This window comes from Chlamydotis macqueenii, chromosome 6, assembly GCF_036417535.1.
Source record: "Chlamydotis macqueenii isolate bChlMac1 chromosome 6, bChlMac1.mat, whole genome shotgun sequence".
NCBI lineage: Eukaryota > Metazoa > Chordata > Aves > Otidiformes > Otididae > Chlamydotis > Chlamydotis macqueenii.
In genome coordinates this window covers 15,985,863-16,007,852 of record NC_141561.1, presented here as the reverse complement: position 1 = coordinate 16,007,852, position 21,990 = coordinate 15,985,863, and the positions used below count along the sequence as shown (strand labels likewise).

Sequence of the window (21,990 nt, the reverse complement as noted above, 5' to 3'; positions counted from 1 at the left end):
TTTCCATCCTTTATGCTTATACCCTTCAAAAGTCTGAAGATTGTTATGTCCGCCCCCACCTTCGTCACTGCTTAGCCATGCTATACATATTCAGCTCTTTCAATAGTCTCTTGTAAGTAAGATCAGTGGAAACATACACTGCACAAATTCTGGCATATTGTCTTGCTTCTGGGTCTCTAAGAATTTTTTAAAAAACGTTTCCAATTATTCTGCTGCATATAGAGTGTTTTCTTTTTTTTTTTTCTCCTAAGAAATAAACTGTTCTTTGAAATAACCTTTTCAAGTAAATAAATATACTACTGTCCTACTAACTCTCCATATGAATTTAAACAACAGCTGTAAAAGCTATGAGCTCCTCCCCTCAGTTCCAGTTGATCTGGAAGCCTAATGACAACAGCGTAGTGAGACATGCTTGAAATGCTAGGTCAACTATTAAATTCAAATTTCGCACTACCAAGTAACCTGGATATAAATCTTCAGGTTAAGAAAATGAAAGAATCTAGTGCAGCTTTGAATTGTACACAGAGAGGTAGGTAGTAACACAGCAAGAAAGCAGTGGTAACTTATTACATAACTACGTGATTACACTGTTTCTAGATAACAAAAAAAAAAATCCAAGAAAACAAAATGAAATTATTACTACGTTCCTGAAATAAAAACCAGTATTATTTAAATCTGTAATATAGAGGATACTAATAGAAACATATGGTATTATTTTCACATGTATTTTTTCTAGGGAATTTTCTTAAAACTGTTTATTACCTCCTTGTTCTAAGACTTGGTACTATTTCCTAAAATCACTCCGAAAAGTCACATTGGTTTCTTCCAGTATTACAAAACACTGCAAATTCATATGGTTCAAACATGATAACTTATTAACTGGTAAAGCATCAATATGGAGGCTATCTACAGAAAGGTTAGAGTGAAAAATTACCTCGTATGCATCCTTAATATACGGAAAAGCTACTCCAATTTGTGGGTTGCTTCTTCTGTCATAAGCATAACGCACTATAGCTACCACTTTCAACTCATCCAATGCATGAACAAGGGCAGAAAAAGCAACTGCTGCATTCTGAAAGGAAAAAAAAAAACCCAACAAACCTCTAGAAAGTCATGCAAGTTCTCATTAGTCTGCTGACATACATCTTTCACACCGAGTTCAACAGCATTGATCTAGTCAAGACTAGTTCCCATTTCAGCTATAACTTCAACACAAGCATTTTTCATGTTCAAAAAATGAAGAAGCAGAAAGGTCAAATCTCATCACGATAGCAGATCCATTCAAAGTTGAGCAAACTTTAGATCCAGCATATTCCACCTTTTCCACTAGGTGTGAAGAGCTCTCAGAAGTCTTACGAGAGAGAGCGAGAGAGCAAAGGAGGGAAGTCAGACCCTTAAAGGAACAGATCAGAGCACTACAGTGAGGTTTTTACCTCCAATATTTAAAACAATTTGGAAGTCTGTTCTAAATAAGAGTGATACACTGTTGCTCTACAGGAGAATGGATTTAAGCACCAACTCCAGGCTCCCCATGCCCTTGCACAAAAATAATATTTACCAGTCTCTCATTATTTATGAGATATGGTATTCATTTGGGGTCTAATCCAACTTCTTTTCACCCTAATGGAAAATGGAACAAGACTTCTGTAAGCTGCATTAAGAACATTCATTTTTTTAACATGGAGAGACAGGATAATCTCAAAGGCCACTACTATTCTTTCCTGTTGTACAGCAAAATACCTTCAGCATTAAACTTCATTTCACCTTACCTCATCATCTTTCGCTGCAAAGACCTTCAGAACCTGGTTGCCCATGTAGTAATGCCTCTGGATCTACAAATTCAAATGGCCAAGATTTAGCCTGATCTAAAACAAATGTCATTAATGTAAGTAGACCAATTAAATTCTGACACAACTAACACACTACTTAAGGGAGAAGCCACAAAAATTAATTACTTTGTATAGGAGTTAAAGCCCTGTATATGTTTCAGATCTCCATTTATCACTCAACATGGATATTCAGTCACATTTGGCAGGATATTCTCCTATCTTCCTATTGATGGGCAGGAATGAAAGACTATGGTACTTGCAGCTGTTACCAGTCTGAATAATACTGCAGTAATTCAAAAGTCAGTGTGGAAAAACACAGCAGTTAACAAAAGATCTAAACCTAACTGACACCATACCTATGCTGTTAAATTTTCCTAGCAAATATATGTAAAATGGAGCTGAAAAAAGTCACATCCTTCATTAATAAAGCTACATCAACGGTAAACTGGAGTATATACAGCTGTATGGGCAAAGAAGCACTTCTGTTAGCAGAGTTTATGCTGTTAGTGAACATGGCTGATCCTCTCCAAAAAACCAGTTTCATCAAGAGGCATTGCTGGAACAGCTGGAGCTACAGTGGCTGTGAGACACCCAGAAAAACACTGCAATAGTGGAAAACTTGTCACAAAGACTGCACGCTACTATAAACATTGGTTAAAGTGACCTTTCTTTGTTAAAGAAAAATCTCTTCAAACTACACTGTCTACCAGCTAACCTGGAGTTTCATTACTTAACAAATTCCAATAATGCTGTTGGAATCCGTGACAACTTGCATCAGAGCAGATTTGTTTAACGTATTACAGCACAATTCTTCAACTCAGGTTATTCTACCTGCAATTATTCTTTGCTCTTCTGTCCTTAAAAGCTCAGGAAATTTTATGTTCAATATCATATAAATAACTAGATGTGCGTATCATTACACCTTTTTTTGTTTGCCAAAAAAAAACCCCCCATAGTTCCTTTGTAATACTTTCAAGTATTATTTCTTGATTTACATGGTATTGCTTATAAATTAAAAATCAAAGTTTAAGCGGCCTCTGATCTTCTTTCCTGAGGGATGTGAATAACTCAAAAATAATATAAGGTGGTTCTATTCCTTCTTTAATTATGTATTTGGAGCTGTTCCAGTTTCTCTCGTTAATAATAAATTACATTTTCTCCAAAGTTTTAAACAGAAACAATTTAATATAAAACATACATTGGAATAGCATCAGTATTATGATTCCAAACAATAAAATTCAGGACCCAAAACATAAGAAAAGCATGGGTCTTGAAAATTCCAGTTGTAGTTGAAAATTTCCCGATACTGTTATCTATAGAGTGTAGTTCTAATCCTGCAATCATGCCTGAATAATCTTATTCCACTAAGGTCTTTGCAACTACTTTTGAGCATAATTACTCACACTCCTAGTTACAGGACTAGAGCATACTTTATTTGAGATGTAATTCCTATTTGCTATCAAATCCACAGACAAGAGAAGCACATCATAAAAATTATCAAAAACAATAAATATTTTGTGCATTGAAAGAATAAAAAGCCAATTTGTTAATTATTTGAAGCATATTTATGTGAACCAAAATATTCCTACAATTCATTACATTCCTATGATTAAGTTAATTATTAAGTATGTATCTGAAGGTAATACCACACTATCTGATCTATGATGGAAAAAAAAAATCCACATGAAATAACAGCTCGCTTACAGGAGCATGATTCTTCTCACATGTTTTCCTCTTAGTTTCTGTTTTCAATAAAATTCAGACTTCAAGTCAAAATAGGAGGCCAGCCTCCAGCATAAGAAAATGCTGCACATGGTGAAATACATCTTAGAGAATTAAATGAAGACAGTAAGACTCAGCTGTAAGCCAATAATGCATTAAAAGATCCAGTTTCTGGTACAGGATTGAGCAGTCCCTAACATCTCTCTACTCTGGCCCATTTAGGGCATGTAAGTTCAAGCATGATATATTTCCTTGATCAATCACTTTCAGTACACAAGCTCCCATGTTACTTAATAACTTTAGGTTTTGAACGTCCTCAAGGAGCAACCAGGTTACAGTTCCCATTCAGGCTGGCTTCTCATTTCAATAAATCAATGTAACTTGCTGGCTCCTCAGTTAATAATATGCTCTGGACCACCACATTGCAGTAGTCTAAGGGGACTGGGTGCAGTGAACTGGAAGAAAATTAAAGTTTCAGTCACCTGTACAATATCCTGGAGAAGAAAGAGCAGGAGCAGCTTAACATTTCTAGCAATTACTGGCACTCACATCTCTGTACTTTCTCCTCATGTGTCCTGCTTCAAGAAGGGCTTTGTTAAGCCTTTGCCTAAGCCTTACATACTGCTTAAGTACTGGATTTTCTGCAAGAAATCACCTTGTGCTGGATAGCTTTTATTAAGGTACTTGCTTAATGTAAGTTTCTTTCAACTTCCAGGTAAAACGAACGGCAAAGTTAATACCACAAGTAGAGGTAAGTGCATACAAACACCAAGCATCTAATTGAAATATGGAGAGTTTTTGAATTATGATCTCTTCATCTAAGTTCTATTAAGTCTTCACTACATTTTGGTTTTGCTATAGTAGAAATAAAAAGCATGTCACAGTTCACAAACTAATCCTTATGGAAATGAGAATGAATGCAGACAATTCTCAGGCTCTCTTTAATATCAAGGAAGAGGCTTCTTCTGTTAAAAAGAATACACTCATGGCTGGACAAAGCCCAAAAAGGCTCCTGCATGACCTGAACAAAAGAGAGAACATCATCTGCTGCACATCTGGCATCACTATTTAAGTTTGTGAGATGAAATCAGACTGCAATATCTCTGTCTCCACTTTGCAGAGATCTGAGTTCTGTGGCTCTGGCTTCACTTGAGGGCCCAATGGCCACATTTATGAGTTTCTCTCCTTTGCAAGACTACACACTGTTTACACGTACTACAATCGGCAACTGCAGATGCCCTATTCCCAATACTAGAACTGAGTATAAGACCACAACTTCAGTGAATTAAAACTGAAAACTATTGTCTTGAACAACCCAGGAAGGTGAATGGGAAGAAGTTTAGTACTGTACCTGAGAGGATCTGCTGAATCCCAAAACAGAAAAACATTTTGCTTCTGTTTTGTATTTCATTTGCTCTTCATCTTCCTTGGAAAAAGGAACGATATCACTCCCATAGCGAAACCCTGCAGAACAAGGGAAGAGCATCTGGTAAGCATATGGGCCTACAATTCTAAGACCGAAATTAGCTCTCTGAATATTTTAACAATGCATGCATGCATGCCCCACAGCTACACTCCACATACGCTCATCAAATTACTTCCCCAGTTAACAAAAAAAAACCCACACACCCCATAGACACATTCTGTGTTTCACAAACAGCAGTTGCACTCCTTGTACATCATTTTATGTAACACAGCTACCCTCATAGAGAGCAGAAAACAGGGGAATTAAACATCTTGCTCAACAAAGTTTTGCTTAATTCTATTCTGTGAGCACATCAGAATAGATTTCAGCAAACAGACAGCAACACTCCCTGCAAACATAATACAAAAAAAAACCCAAACAAACATACCACAAATCATGGACAGAAAATGACACCAGAAAGGACTCACAGAACAAAATGTGCTAACAGTGGAAGTGAGATACACCCTCACACGCAATGGAAAAGCAAGACACTCCTGTATACAGAAGTGGTCTTTCTATACATTTCTGTGTTTTACTTCCCATGCCTTACATTACAGAGATATCTCCACAAAATAGGAAACTGTTAGTTTCTCAGAGGTATCATCTGTTCCAACTGTTTATTCCTCCACCTCAAGCTCCAATATCCTCTTCATAACGTCATCACTTTACTGTACTGTTGTTGATTATATCCTCAGGTGTGAAGAAAGCAGAAGGAACAGAGGTAGACCCCTGGACGAAAAAAAACCTATATGCAGATACATTTTCCATGTGTTTGAAAATCAAACACACAGGTAGAATGAAAGAATCAGTGTGGGTGCTTCAAAAGCAAAATATTGTCTAATTATGACATTTCTCAAAAGGTCCAGAAAAGTCCATACAGCATCAGCAGCTCTTTAACTGTAAGAATATCAGACAACAGATAGAGAAATTTTTGGTCTCTTGTTCACATTGAACTGTTTATTACTTCTTTTTACTAGTATCCCACAACCACTCACCAACTCAGGCAGTCAGGACATCAGCAGACAATGGTCACAAATGCTTCAAAATATATTCACTATAAAAAGTGCATTTTAAAAAATTTTACTAGAATTTTTAAAGCTATAATACATAAACAGACTACTAGGTTTTAACAATTATTTCTGCTTAAAGAAACAAAGAAAATCACACTGTCGGAAAATTTTTATCTGCTACTGCTAGAAAACATCTGATTGCTACAACTGAAAGAGGTTAAATATAAAAAACACAGTATTTATCTTAATTTTTCAATTGATACTTGACAGCACTTTCTATACTGTTATCTGAATAGTTCTGCCGTTTATAGATAATGCAGTTGCCCTATTTGTATGGGAGTGAAACAGCAAAGAAAATAAATTAGTAACAAAATATATCTATACAATTGCAAAAAATTAAACATACTTGCTTCACTCCATTTTTAAAAAGTAGGCTATTTCATACTGTTTCTGGTGCCTTTAGTCTTCTAAGGAATTTAATCCACTCAGAAAGAAGCCGAAGGTTATAAAAGAAGTATTCTGCATACCACTACTTCAGATTGAACCCATTACAGAATTTAAACAAAGCTAATAGACTCTTGAAACCAAACTTTCCTTTAATGGTTCCATCTTCCCAACTGCAGAATATCTAAAGCAGTTGTTTATTTAGAAAAAAAAAAAAGCAATGTGATGAAAGTATTCATGTTATCAGCACAACTGAAGATCTGAAAACAGAATAGGGGTAGCAGCACTACTCACAATTTAGGGAGCTGTAGTGCCTTCCAAGTTCTACGTAGCAGTACTATTATTATTCTCATTACTGGTAAAAGTAAGAATTTTTAAAATATGTGAAGACAAGGCGTGTCACATAAGAGTCTGTGTTCTATCAGCTTACATCTAATATCACAGCTAGGCTTCAAAGACACTTGGGGTGATTTAAGTGTACAAGCCATTACGTTTGGTTTGTCCTCAGGGTGCATATAAAGAAATCATACCTTGAATAGTATCATCTTTCTGAACCTCTGTCTCATCATCATCATTCAAGCAGTAAACAGTTTCTTTTTGCACATCATCTTTTCTGAGGGTTCTAGCATCCACAACTGTCCACATTTTTTTTACCTTCTCTTCTGTGACCTTTATTTCAGAATTCAAATAAGAGGAATGTTTAACATTTAATTGGGATTCAGACTGCTTACCAGAACATGCAAAAAATTCTTAGACCAAGTGCTGCATTATTTTGCCAATAAAAGACTAATAATGACAGTCCCAAATATACATCTCTGCTACCACGCTGCTCTCAGCACACTGTTTCATCTGTATGAGACCTAACCCTTGAACTATCTCATATTGACTGCATACTTGTCTTGATTATTCATTAAAGTCATGGGCTACGTAATTTGTTGAAGTCTTTTAGTCACAGGGATAACATGTAACTTGGTTGCTATGTATTTACTTCCTTCACCTACATAAAGTGTTTTTGACAAAACAGTAAGATACATGTTAAAAATACAAGAAGACTCAATGATCATTCAGCTTGTTTGACCAAGTTTTGCATCAGGTTTACCACACTACAGGTTAAAAATACTCTATATTACTGCAACTTCCCCAAAAGGCAGAACAAGATCTCAGTTGCTTTATGGGACTGGGAGGAGACAGAAGGAATAAATATCTGCAATGAGTGAATGTTTCCCAACTACAGGGAAAGAAAAAAAGCTTTCTCTTCTCCCTACTTAAGTGAAATTGGTGGCATACTAGTGAATGAGAAGAAAAATGGAGAACTGGGCAGAAAACAGAAAAGACAGAATAGGTTACATCCGTAGATACCACAACTCTATTCCTAGCTCTGATCCAACTGCTGTATGACCTCAGGCTAGTCACTCAGTTCATGTTGCTTGCTCTCCGAGGTTTCATTTATTCTGTGTGTAAACACCTTTGGGAATGGCCTCTTACTACATATTTGTACAGGTCTGGCACAATATCCTAATTAAAAAAAAATAATAAGAATAAATAGAAAGTTGGCAGTAAAGATCTCTTTCAAGGCTAGTATGCCTATCTCTCAGAAATCAGATATATTTCAACTTCATAATACATCTTCCTGAAATCTTGCAATATTGGCCAGATTCTTAGTCTTGGGTTCAAATAAGAAACCAATTAATCTCCATCTCGCCAGATCCATCAATGCTGCCACACTATACAGTTACCTATTAATTATTCAATAATTGGAATTTTGCACATTTTCTGTGTTGAAATACACTTCTTCCTAGCACCATGTGAAGGACCCATGTAAACTGTAAGGGAAACAAACTATGCACAAGCTTTGCCAAACAGTATAAAGCAAACAAGCTGAAAAAATACACCTTTTTATTCCCCAAGTCTGAAACAACAATAGATATGATTCAAAACAATAGCTGGTAAAAGATTTCACCCACTATTTTACATAGATGTGCATAATTCCTCTCATGCCTAGGGCTTAAGAAATACATATTAATTCTTATTGAGCTGCAGACACATCACTGATGCGGAATGGAAAGCTTCACACAACCGCAGCATTCTTAATCAGGCTCGTCAACTTCAATACCATTAAGTGTCACAGAATAGATAGCAATTACTTCTATTTGTGTACCTCATGAATTTTAGTTCTTTAACATATGTGTGCAATATGGTGAAGTCAGAGTTGCTGTGGGAACCACAGTTTTAGATGCACTGGCTTCTATGCACATAAAATCTCTACCATAATTATTTTGGATGCTGTTTTATCTTTTATCTTCTTAGCTTTAAGGAAAAAATATGCAGCTGCACTTAACTTGCTGCCAAAAAAAACCACTAAAATATACAATTTTATGAACTTACTGATTTGTAGGCCACAATCCTTATAGACAAATTAGAACCAATAGTGAGCTGGCAGGGCCAAGCCATAGGTCTTCTTTCTATTTTCTTAAACATTGAAAGACGCTCCAGGCTCTCTCTAAATAAAGGAATCAGGAGAACAGAAATTAACTCTGGTGAACTGTAATAAAATATTACAGACAATACACTCTTTTCAAGGAGATGGAAGGATCCAATTGTTTCAGCTTAGACTGCAGAAAGCATTAGAAGATAAACTGTATGAATAATCTTGTCATTAACTATTGCCAGAAAAGAGAATGAAAAAAGAGGTGGTACAGCAGAATCCCAGAATAGTTTCCATCTCAAGTCTTTATGATGGTGTGACATTAGGGCTTAAAGACAGTACGTTAGGTCTTGTGATGAAACTACACAACTGCTTATTCAGCATTCTATATTTATGTGTGTTCACCCAACTAGGGCACGCAGTTAGCTGAATAACCCAAATTAGAAAAGGGTCTCTAAGTGGTAAAATGTTTTCTGCAGTGGAGGTGAAGAAATAAAGAATCCAGTTTCAATTAACAGGATTTTGTTTGTGCGGTAATTAACTTATGACAGTTATTTTTTATACAGTACTAATGAACTCATTATTTTCAGGGTATTCTGTCAGAGAGAAACAAATTACTTTGAATATTTCTAACTAAACAGCAGATACACAAGTTCATAAAATACAACAAAAAGGAACTGCAATGATTTTATATTAAAAAGCGTTAACTTAATGGCACAACTTTAAGCAATGGAGTCCAAAAATTGAGAAAATTACCGTAGAAGTAATGTATGATATATTATTGTGAAATCAAATAGGCTCCCACCCCAGAACAGCTTTCAGCTAATTCAAACTTCAGCTTCACTGGGGGCCCAACTTAAATGCCTCTATGCAAACGCACGTAGCATGGGGAATAACCAAGAGGAGTGAGAGATGTGCGCACGCCTGCGGGGCTATGATCTTACTGGCACCACAGAGACACGGTGGGACGGCTCCTATGACTGGAGTGTGGGAATGGAGGGATACAGGCTCTTTAGGAAGGACAGACAGGGGAGACAAGGAGAAGGTGTTGCCCTCTATGTCAGCAACCAGCTGGAGCACATGGAGCTCCGCCTGGGGATGGATGAGGAGCTGACAGAGAGCTTATGGGTCAGGATTAAAGGTAGGGCAGGGACAGGTGACATTATAGTGGGGGTCTGCTTCATGCCACCTGACCAAGTGGATGAGGGCCTCTATAGACAGAAAGGAGCACATTCACAAGTCCTGATCATTATGAGGGAAGTTAACCACCCTGGTATCTGTTGGAGGGACAAAACAGCAGGGCATAAGCAATCCAGAAGGTTCCTTGAATGCATTGACAATAAATTCCTTCTCCAAGTGACAGAGAAGCCAACAAGGAGAGGTGCTATGCTGGAGCTTGTTCTCACCAACATGGAGGGGCTGGTGAGGAATGTGAAACTCAAGGGCAGCTTTGGCTGCAGTGACCATGAAATGGTGGAGTTCAAGATCCTTAGGGCACCAAGGAGGGTCCACAGCAAGCTCAGTAGTCTGGACTTCAGGAGAGCAGACTTTGGCCTCTTCAGGGATCTGCTTGGTAGAGTACTATGGGACACAGCCCTGAAGGGAAGAGGGGCCCAAGAAAGCTGGTTAATATTAAAGGATTACCAAGCTCAGGAGTGATGCATCCCAACAAAGACAAAGTCAAGCAAAAACACCAGAAGGCCTGCATGGATGAACAAGGAGCTCCTGAACAAACACAAACACAAAAAGGAAGCCTAGAGAAGGTGGAAGCAAGAACAGGCAGCCTGGGAGGAACACAGTGAAATTGTCTGAGCAGCCAGGGATCAGGTTAGGAAAGCTAAAGCCCTGACAGAATTAAATCTGGCCAGGGACATCAAGGACAACAAGAAAAGCTTCTATAGGTACACTGGGGATAAAAAGAAGACTAGGCAAAATGTGGGCCCTCTCCAGAAGGAAGTGAGAGACCTGGTTACCAGACACAGGGAGATGGCTGAGGTGTTCAACAACTTTTTTGCCTGACTCTTCACCAGCAAGTGAAACTGGAAGCCAAGTGACTGATTACTTAATTAATTTCATCTTTTGGGGAAGAAATCAGAAAGTAAATTTACAGTATGATAAAAAGGATTAGTCATGTTTACCTGAAAGTATAAATTTCTTCCAGCCCTCCTTCTTCGTCCAAAGTATGCATCAATTTCCTCACCACATCAATGCCTTCCTTCTGTTGCTCAGTTAAACTCTTTCTTGGAAAAGGGTTTCTGTGCATATGAGAACGTACACTGGCACTTGTATCTCCACTTCCATCACCAACATCCACTGGAAATGGCAAACTAAGAACACAAGCAGAAGCAGTTACTTTGACTTTCTTCTTAATGAAAATAACCAGCCAAAAACAAAACAAAAATTTTATCAGGATCAACAATATCTATCTAGCTACAGTCAGATGTCAGAGCCGCTTGGCTTGCGGAACACATGAAGTAGCATGTCATGTCTACTTGGCATTGGTAACATCTTGACCAGAGTGCTGCACCAGTTCCGGGCACCATACATCAATAAAGATTTCCACATACAGGAAGGGATTAGGGAGTAAAGATGATGATTACAAAATAAGATCTCTCAAAGAAGACCGAACAAAACAAAGCCCATAGAGAAGGGAGTCAGAGGGCAAGGCAGTTTTAAACACAAAAGGCTGTTGCAGAGAGGAAAGGAACAATCAGCTCTTCATATTCACTCTGCACTCAAACTACATCATGGAGTCAGGTCAGATCTTCAAAAACCTGATAAAGGCATTTCAAACCATAATTCCTAAAACCAACTCTCTGAGGAGACAGAAGAGTCTCCATCTCTGGAAATCTTTATAAAAAGATTGGACAAACACTGCTCAGCAATGACACACAAACAGCCGACCCAGCCTGAAGCAGAGGATTGCTCTAGATGGCTTGTGAAAGGCCATTCTAGGCCTGTGAATCTGTACCAGCTCTGAACGCCAGCAAACGGGACTTTCTCTGCAGTGAGGCTATTAGGTACTTCTGGAATAAAGTTTACTCTTTGAGATTTTAATAGCTTACAACACCAGGTGAATTTCTGACTGAAGATAACATATTTTCCTGCACTTCAAGAATCAGATTTAAAAATTTAGCCAGAGGTTACAGATAAAATGATTTTGCTGCTCTTCAAAATATAACAGAGTTAACTAAGTATAATAACCAGAGAAAAAGAGAGATGTGTAAGATCCTCTACTCTGTGCCCATGACAATACCTGCAGATTTTTCAAATCTTTTGTCTGATCCAATTTTGAAAGACTCACATGATACCTTTTACCACATTTCCACAAAGTAAAGGAATTTTAGCATTGTATTGTTTTCAAAAAAGCAGCCTACAGATCTCTATGTTACATTCACCTCATCAGTCCTCACTAAACTTATTTGTGGAGCAACATACAATAAGCAGAGTTAACAATATGCACAACAGTGTCACATACAGCAGAATTCAAGACCAAACTTCAGCAAAGTGTTTGGTACCTTTTTAGGAAGCAGCACCCACTGAGAGCAAAAAGCTTCAAACCTCTGATAGATAAGTTAGATTACTTTCATTACACAGTGCATAGAGACTCCTCTAATGAGAACTCGGTAATACCCAAAGCTACGCAGTGCTCAGCACGTGCTCAGTGCTTGATTCAGAGGAAAACCAACTATCTGCCACAAGTTATAACCTAATCAATAAACAGGGCGTAAGAGATGGAAGCATGGGTTATAACAAAAGGACAAATAAATTATTTAGCAAGAAATTATTTTTAAACCGGTATCCTGAGTATTTTACATTTGTACATTTATTTCTTAGAGCATCGTGTAAAACTTAGAGCTCGTGTAGCCGGGAGATGCGGTGTAAATTGGCAGTCAATGCTATAACAGCAACATTTCCCTAGTGCTTCCATTAACCATGGGGCTTTTCCTTCGCTACATTACAGTCAAAGAAAATGCCAAGATGTCTCAGAAATCTCACAGAATAAAACTGCAACGTTAACTTGTGGTAGTTAGCATCTGTGCTAGTCTGCATAGCAAACTACAGATATGGAAACAAGGTAGCAGGGGCTAAATACCACATTTCTGAAAGATGTACTCTGGCTGGCAGCATGGACTCGGGTTCATGGGATTGTGCCTCCACTGCCAACAACAGCTCAAATAACCTAGATGGGCATGTCAAGGTATGTTGCAAGCCTACCTTCTTTTGCTACATAGACAGAATATGAAAGTAGTCTGACATTTTTACATTCAGCCTCTCTCAAGCAGAGGCAAAAAAGAATTTTTCTGTGGAGGATGAGCCCATGATTTTCAGTCAGGCTTTCCTACCTAACTCCTCTGTTATCTTGCAGGTGGGTCTGCAAACAGCTTTAATGAATTTATGAAATTCACAACATTACTCCTTACAGAATGCTGGATCTAGGTGAAAGTAAATACTAAAACTATCAGAAGTAAAACTGCAGCTTTAATTTTCTCCTGGAAAATTATTTATTATAAACAAACATTAACATTCACACAAAGTTTTGCTTTTAAATAAATTCCTACTAGAACGCCTAACACTTCCTATGTTACCATTATGTGCAACAATCATTACAGATCTCAGCACCACCATTGATTCTTCAGATCAATGCCCATACCTTTACCAAGACAGCCAAGGGATTCCTGTCTTAACACGTAAGACATTGTTCTCCTTTTCCACTTCCATTTTCCAAGCCCATCGTTGTGAATACAACCCTCCTCTTACAACCCTCCTCTTACAACCCTTTTTATACTGGCAGTAGAATCAGGCTATAAACATCTGCAGCACTACCTCATTATTTCTCCCCAGTAACTCCTTTATCTAAAAGTATCTAGGCTGTTGCTGTGACAAAATCACCGCTTCTGAGGCTATTTCTGGCTCATTGTTTCCCACCTCTCTGCTTATATAGATCTTTTGTCTCCCGTTTTAGACTTTGGCTGTAACCTTAACTGGAGAACAAGCCACCATGTTAACATGTCTTTGCACACCACTTAATCCAGGGGACTTGGTTCATAACTGGAATTCATGGCCTGTGTAATTGATATAAGTGCCTATAACAATCATATTACATACTGGTACACCTCTATAGAAACAATACACCAACAGATCACCAGCTCCCTCAAGACAGTTATTAAGAAAGAATAATAATATTCCTCTAAAAAATGCCATACTGTATAACAGTTGCTTCCATACTTACAAAAACTGGAGAGAAATTCCTGTTTTCTTCAAGTTAGCAATGATAATTTCCAGCTGATCCTCACTGACAGGACTACTAAGGTCTGTAAACAGTTCAATGTGTCTCTTCTCATATTTCTTTCCTCTTAAAATACAAAAGAACATTTACATATATCAGAAATATTGTCCAGAGTGTCTTTTTCTAATTCTTAAGATGGACTTTAAAGTCTACTTAATATGCTAAGAAGCAGTAACAATAAATATCAGAAAGTTCTGCCAGCTACAGAACAAAATTCATTTAAACTGATATTGTTTTTTATCTGGATATTCAAGCACAAGGGTGATTTTCTGGAATTTTTACCTGATAGTATTTTCTCAACTGAAGGTCAACTCTGTATCAAAGGGGTTGTTGCATAAAAGCAACTTACCCACAAGATAACAAAGCAGCTGTTCCATAGGTATTCAAGGTTATACTGTCATAAATACAGTGATTTTACTCCACAACTCAGTTTTAACAGTTCAATTCATACAGATTTCCACGTTGATTAGACTTTGTTCATAAAAATACAAATTGCATCACTAAGTCTAGTCTTCTGCATTCACAATTAGATCATATAATCTTTTGAACAACATGTCCAATCTCTGTTTTGAGAGGAAGTAAGGTTATCTTCCTTTCCCTGGACCATCAGTTCACTGAGCGTTAGAAACACTCACATTTCCAGTCTAAGTACATTAATGGAAAACCTTGTAACATTTATGCCAACAGTTTCTTTCAGCTTAAACAGTGTTTTTTCCTACTGCATGTTTATCTCCCACAGTTTGCATATTTACAAATAGCCACCTTATCTCCAACAACCTTTAATTTGCTAGGCTGAACAAACTTACCCTTCGAGTTTTGTTTTCCTTTTTTCTTTTTATGATATACCATCACTCTTATAAATTTGGTAGCCCTTTCTACGCATTTTAACATCTGAATTAATGTTTTTTGAAAACAGATCACAAGAAATGCAACACTAAGTGAAGTCTTTGTGCCTTGTGTAATGGCATTGATATTATCATAAAACTACTGCAAAGTTCCCAGTTGCATCAGAAAGCTCTTAGACTGTCTTGAGAAGACAGATGTCTCCTGGTGATTCTTCAGAGACAGACTCCTCTAGTTTGTTGTTTGTTTTCTTTTTTTTTTTTTTTAAAGAAGCATTTTCTGTATTCACACACTACTGGAAATGTAATACTGACAAAAAAATCATACCAGCTCCAAAGTGCAAGGTCAGAATTCTATAAAAGGCTTTGGGTTACATACTCACATTGTTTCCTTCTGAAGTAAGTCCATGCACACAATAATTGCATCCAGAACTAAGTGAATTTAAGAAAAATCTCACTTAGAACATTAATCATTTCACAAGTGTTTTCCCTATGAAACAACCTCCTGTTTTGCCCCCCTCTCAAATACTGACAAACACACATTTTCATTCACAAGCAAACAATTTTTTGAGACAAGTACTCTTCAAATATCTATCTCTTCAAATATGAACGTGCAAGACATTCATATATAACTTGTCTGTTTTGTGGTCTTGTCTTTTCCACATTTATCTGATGAAACAGTAAAAAGACTGCTTCAGGGCCCAGTCTTAAGGGTCAACGTGGAGGCTCAAGTCCAAAGAAAAAGCAACCTAACCTTTACAACATTACTTTGAATTCACAAACAAAAATTACTTGTGCTTTCAATAGACACTACCAGTTTCTCACGCAGGTTTTCCTGCAAAACATCTGCACCTGGCAATGTCTTGTTACTTTCTTCCTCATCACACTGCACACAAACCTGCCCACCCATCAAAGAAGGAACATGACTCTGCTTCTGCTAAGATACAGCTGACCAGCTGCAGACTTCTCTGAAACAGCTCCGACAGTCTGGACAGAGCTTACTACAATCATTTTATGGCCAGAAAGAGGGAAGACAACACAGGAAGTCAGAACAGTATGCAGAGGAAACATACAAAGGGACACTACAGAGATCATCTTCTTTTAAAACTCTTCACCTTATGCAGCTAACAACAGAATATATTCAAACATGAACAACATTCAAACCAGCAAGTGACATTTGGCAATGTTAGGAATATTTTATATAGAAATCAATCTGATAAACCTCTATTCTGCTTTGTCTGGCTTCTGGTACTTCTGCTGACATATTTCGTAAATAATATTTGTATTTGATGAAAAAGCATAATCCAAGTTCTGCAACACTATTTTTAAAAATACACACCTTATTTGAGGCCTAAAATTGTATTGCTGCTATCGTTGTTCTCTTTAATTAACAGAACACTTTGTAAAAGCAATGACTCCCTAAGACTCCATCTGCTACCCTAAAAGAATGTCGAAAAGCATCTAATCTGCTTTTGAACAAACTTACAAACACAAGTTAGCTGAACTCTGATAGTAGTTACAACCTTGGAGGCAAATCTGAGCCCATTTCCCAGCACTAACTTCCTATCTCCTATGCAGCCAAATCAGTTCAAGAAGTGCTCTACAACGAAAGGATACAGTCTGCTTGTTCAGAGCCCGGTTTAATCACATCTTGGATGTCTTCCAGCAGATCAAAATCTGGTAGCATTAACGACCTATGTACAGTGATGTTTTGGTATTGATCCCCATTGGCGAGGTCATTCCTGGTACCATCTGTGCCAAACAGAACTACAGCGACTTCATCTTTACTCTCAGCAAAAACCTGAAACAGAAAATACAAAACAGGTATAAAACCACAAGTAGATTCATACACACCTATGTCAGGCAGACTCAAGTAAGCTGAACTAATATTGAAACAATGTCAAGGACAGTGGATTTACTTTTTTCTTACTTTTTCTGTGCTATTGTACCAAAATGTAACCTCACAGAGTTCACTAATTTAGATAAAATTAAACTAACAGACTGACATGAGGATATCTGGGATAAAACAAGTAAAATTGGCTGACTCAGTCTCTGAAATGAGTGTTCAGTGCAGTAAATCCTAAGAAGGTTGAAACATTTGAGGGAAAGAGAAAAGTACTTTTTTCCCCTAGAAGTTTCTACTGCCCTAAAGAAAAAAGTGAGAAATTCAATTGCCACATCTCCACAAAAGAACAGCTGAAACTAAGAGTGCTGTTACTCATGCATAAAACCAGACTAATTCTTACTCATTTCTCATTTATTTCAATTATTAGTATATGAGGAAAATATTTTCACCATATTTTCCTCTCCCTTTTTAACAGTTTTTTTTTAGTCATATGTAAAATCACACATACCTGTCGCTGGACAAACTTTGTCATAACCTTCTTGGCTTGTTCAAATGAAGACTCCTCACCAGAGGCAGAATTGCTCATTGTAAAGCCTACATCCAGGCACAGCACTATGGCTGCCTAGAAAGGTAAGACAATACTGAATAAGAATGTAAAAGGATCAATATAAGCATAACTACTTAAAGGGTTAGTTCAGATGCTTAATCATACAAAACCTAAAAATCAAACTACATCACTAATGTTTTATTTTACAGTAGCTGTTAATGTGAGACAATGGTGGAGGACAGAATCAGTACAACTGCACTGAACTAAGAATCATTTAATCCTGTACCATGTTCCAAGCATCTCAGTGAAAAACACAAAAACATCCTTTGTTACACAATAAAGTCGAGAGACGCAATTTCTATTCAACTCAGTGAACATATTAGGGACCTAGGGGCTCTTCTATACTAAGAGATAAACAGAGATATTTCAGTTGCCAATTACCAGCACAACAAAATACAGTATATCTGCACAACAAAAGGTGGAGATACAAGCTTGTTCCCTAAACTGTGCAATACCTTGTAATAGCTGTAGACCACTGTTTGGTCTAACCCAAGAACATAAGAATGACAGCACTCCTACGGCTTCCAGTGAGAGCTAGAACACATGTTGCTAGTGGAGGTATCTCTGCAGTGCACAGCTATGCTCTTAATGCCTCAGAAGGATGAATTCTGATTTCAACTTAGGGGTTTAAGTCCCACAAGGTAGCATATGTGTTTGCATTTCTGATCAGTGCTTTAACTGATGTAAATATAACAGTGCCTAGGTAGGTAGGTGGGTGGGAGGGAAGGAGGGAAGGAAGGCTGAGCAACAGGGCTCCACAAGATGTCCAGCAGGTTATACTCAGCACTTTCTTCCTCACTCTGCCTTCACTGGTGGCTTGCCTGGGAGCCAGGAATTAATGCCTCTGAGCCAGCTAAGTCTGCAGAAGCTTAGAGTGGAATAGAGGCAGTAACTGAGGCTGCACTAGGTTCTCACAAGAGACTTGTTACTGCTCACCTGCCAGCCTGAGGCATTACTCTACCAGCATCAGCAACTGCATATCCTTGGCTTGTTGCTATCCTGCCTCAAGACACACAACGACTGGCAGCTGAATTAACCCCATTGTCCAAAACAGGTAAAATGCTCTTCACAACTGGCAAGATGACAGCAAAGAAACTAAACAAGTGCAGGAGTGAAGAGCTGCTGTTTTGCTTAAGAAAAAATGATTGAGCGTCAAGTGCTAACATGCTCTTCTGAAAGGCAGCAAGCTCCAAGCCCAGTGCCTATTCAGGTATGTGGAATTCTCCTTCAGGAAGAGGGCAGGTTTCTCTTTTGGTAATCCTCCTCTATTTGTCCCATCATCTGTTATTAACCTCTGTGCACCTCACCTCCGAGCACCCAGTACTGTCATTTTCAGGTGCAGTATACTAAGTAATGATTTTAGGACACTCAGCACGAGTGATTGTAGGACAGCATTGTCGCATCTGAGCTAACACCAATCTGCTTTGCTCAAGTACCGATAAGGCTGCAAACGGAATAAGCTTGCCTTTATCTGTACCCTCTCAGTGCTGAAGCTAGTTATAATAAAGCTAAGAGATATGGCTACAGCAGCACTTCAGCCTGCAGCGCAGACAAAGTCTGTGTTTAACAGATACTAAACTGCCCTGTATCGGAACAGAGCTTAACACAGCTTTCACCAAAAGGATTCCTCAAACAAACCAGACAAACAAACTGCTTTTTTTTTTTACAAGGCAAAATAATTTCCGCTACTATTTTAGCAAGAACAATGGCAATTACCACTGTGGTAGCTGCACTGTGATCAAAGCCGCCCCCAAGACAGGGATGCTGAAGTCCGCGAGTTAAACAGCTTTGTACCAGAGAACGCGGAGGTCGGCGGAGAGAGGATGAGCTGAACGGGACCCGCCGTGCTCAGCTCACAGACAGGCACCACCGGAACGACCCCGAGGCGCCGGCAGAAGCCCCCCACAGCGAGCACGGGGTCGCGCAAACACCCATCGCCACAAGCGGCCGCCCAGGGCCAAAGCTTAAACCGGCCCGCAGAGGAGGGGCTCGCTACCAAGGCCCCCCTCCCCCGGCGCTCGGCTGCAGCCGTGCCCAAGCGAGCAGCACCTCCTCCGCGACCCCCCCACCCCCCCACTGAGGCACATCCCTGCCACACCGGGCCGGGGGGACGGCGGAAGATCCTGGAGGACCCCCCCTCTCCTCTCCCCTTACCTTGCCGCTCCGCGCCATCTCGCTCGTTCCGGGACGCGGTGCGCCGCGCTCAGCGCTCCGGCTGGCGACGCGCCCTGGCCGCTCCGCGTCCCCCCGGGAACATGGCGGCAGCGCCTCACGTTCCGCGGGAGGGGCAGCGCCATCCAGCGGCGGGCGGTGGCGCGGGCGGGACCCAGACAAGGGGAGGGCGAGGGGAGCGGCCTGGGCGGAACAGTGGGGATGGTTCTGGTACTGCTCCGTCCTCAGGCTCCAGCTGCGGGGAGGGGACGCGTTCTCCCACCCCCTCTGCAGTGGCGCAGGGGGGTGACGCGTCCTCGAGTTGGGCCGAGGTGGGTGCGGGTCAGACCAGGCCTCAGGGGGCGGCTGGGCCCGGTATGGGCCAGCTGGGTGAGAGGGGACGGACATGTGGGGTGACCCCCTTGTCGTTCTCCTCAGGTCATGCCCCAGGTCCGCCCAAAGCACCACATTTCGCAGCCGTGACTCTATCTGCAATTTTGGCCATAGGGAGAGCAGCACGTAGACACTGGTTTTGGTGGACTTGGCACAAGTCCCTGAGGAGAGGCAGCAGCAGGGCACGTCTCTGGGGCTAGAGAGGCTGTCCTGTCTCTGAGAACCTCCTGGCTCATCCATCTGCCACCTACCCCACAGGACCTGTCTGCCCAGGGAATCACAGCCTCCTCCTTCCGGCACCCGGGAGTCCCACAAGACACAATCTGCTGAGGGAGCAGCCATCCCCCTTCATCACCAGAACAGGGCTTTGGGCTGGATAGAAGTGTCTGGTAAGTTACATTCTGCCCCTGAATCACCAGTGGGACCTATTTAAACATTGGCACCACACTAGTTTTCTCCCAACATTAACAACAGAGAAAATTTCTCAACTAAATTACTTCCAGGCTTTTTGATGAAACAAGCCTGCTGATTTTATAATAGATGTCATATCACATACATCTTGGCACCTGTTTGATATTAAATCATCAGCAGAGATGTGTAGACAATGGTAAATATTTCATCACCTATATTGAGCACTTCTTGTTCTGCATTACCTTCCCTATATTCTTTGAGAATATAATTACCAGTGTTTTTTTCTGTTCTCAGTATCTCAAAAAGCACGTTATTATCTATAATTATTTTCAAAACAGAGTGCAAAGTGGTGATATTGGTATAGCTACAAGAGAGTAAATCTCACATGAAGACTTAAACCTTGTACCAGAAGACTGACCCTGCAAACACAAGTGTTTCTTTTTTCTATTGAGTGATCTCTGAAGACAAAAATACCCTTTCCCTCCTTACCACATCACCACGTTTTGGGAATATTGGTGACTGAGGGATTCTCTCTTCAAAGTACTTTGCATATCAAAGGAACAGAGCAACATGGTAATGTGACAAACGTTTGATGGGAAACCTGTAGGTAAAAAAACTAGTCCACAGCTGCAAGAGAAAGCTGTGTTGTCTTCCTGAATGTCTCTAAGGAGATTTCAGATTAATCAGCCAAGGAAATCAGGTCTGCTTATTACTATTATTGTTATTAATGTTATCTGAGTCCCTAGGAGTTCTTGCCACAAACCAAAAGCCCCGCCTTGGGCTAACAATCAGGCAGTCCCCCACCCCAACTGATTTCCAACATATCTTGCAGTCCAGGCACAAGATGAGGTGTGCGCACATGCACGCATAAATGAGAAGAACAGAGAAACAAGAATTGATTAAATTTATCAGCAATGGCTTGTCACACACCAGCAGAAAAGCATTTTGACAGGCATCGTAATCAACAAACATTTTATTTTTATGCTCGAGCTGGGAAGTAAAACCCCAGCCCTGACTACTAGAACAGAATATTGACACAAAATCCTTCATAGTCCTCTCTGAATCCTAGATTTTTCGTGAAAGCTGAATCCCAGGCTTTGGTCCAAACTGTCATAGCTGGAGCAGTAATTGTAAACATCACCTAGAGAAACCTAATTTGGCCATGAACTAAGAACCTCTACATTACAGGAAGGTCAGCGTGCCCAGCCCAGGTACAGTGCCTTGTTTCCTTACAAAGTCTGAGTAAAACTAAGGACACCTCTAACCACAAAACTGTTTGAGACCTTCCTATACGTTAGCTCTCAGTCTGGTTTAAATGGGGTCTTATAATTCTCTCAGCAGAAGACATGAACAATAAACCCAAACATTCCCCCCTCTATTTCCACCATTCAAAGTAAAACTGGCTAATCATTTCTGAAACAAACTTTAATCCCCATTTCCTTTCCCTTTGCAAGTCTGCACAGACCTCCCTTATAGGTAATCATCAGATGTGACTAGTCAACTCCATGTCAGGGCACTGGGCCTTTGTTAGCCTGGATTAACACTTGAAGATCTC

General features: G+C 39.6%; 1 protein-coding gene across 5 annotated transcripts in view; it reads right to left on the bottom strand.

Annotated features, from left to right (window-relative positions):
- The window catches only part of XRCC5 (X-ray repair cross complementing 5), a 52,657-nt gene extending 32,989 nt beyond the window's left edge, over positions 1–19,668 (bottom strand). For all 5 annotated transcript variants that reach the window (XM_086751138.1, XM_086751139.1, XM_086751137.1 and 2 more), the window contains exons 1-11: positions 19,635–19,668; positions 17,382–17,495; positions 16,645–16,828; positions 15,411–15,459; positions 14,129–14,251; positions 11,034–11,222; positions 8,856–8,970; positions 7,001–7,139; positions 4,903–5,015; positions 1,770–1,832; positions 935–1,072 (exon numbers count right to left, since the gene is read on the bottom strand). In XM_086751138.1, coding sequence (XP_086607264.1) covers positions 935–1,072; positions 1,770–1,832; positions 4,903–5,015; positions 7,001–7,139; positions 8,856–8,970; positions 11,034–11,222; positions 14,129–14,251; positions 15,411–15,459; positions 16,645–16,828; positions 17,382–17,495; positions 19,635–19,652 — 1,245 coding nt within the window. In that variant the 5' untranslated portion in view covers positions 19,653–19,668. The remainder of the gene's footprint in view (positions 1–934; positions 1,073–1,769; positions 1,833–4,902; positions 5,016–7,000; positions 7,140–8,855; positions 8,971–11,033; positions 11,223–14,128; positions 14,252–15,410; positions 15,460–16,644; positions 16,829–17,381; positions 17,496–19,634) is intronic.
- Positions 19,669–21,990: the final 2,322 nt, after the last annotated feature.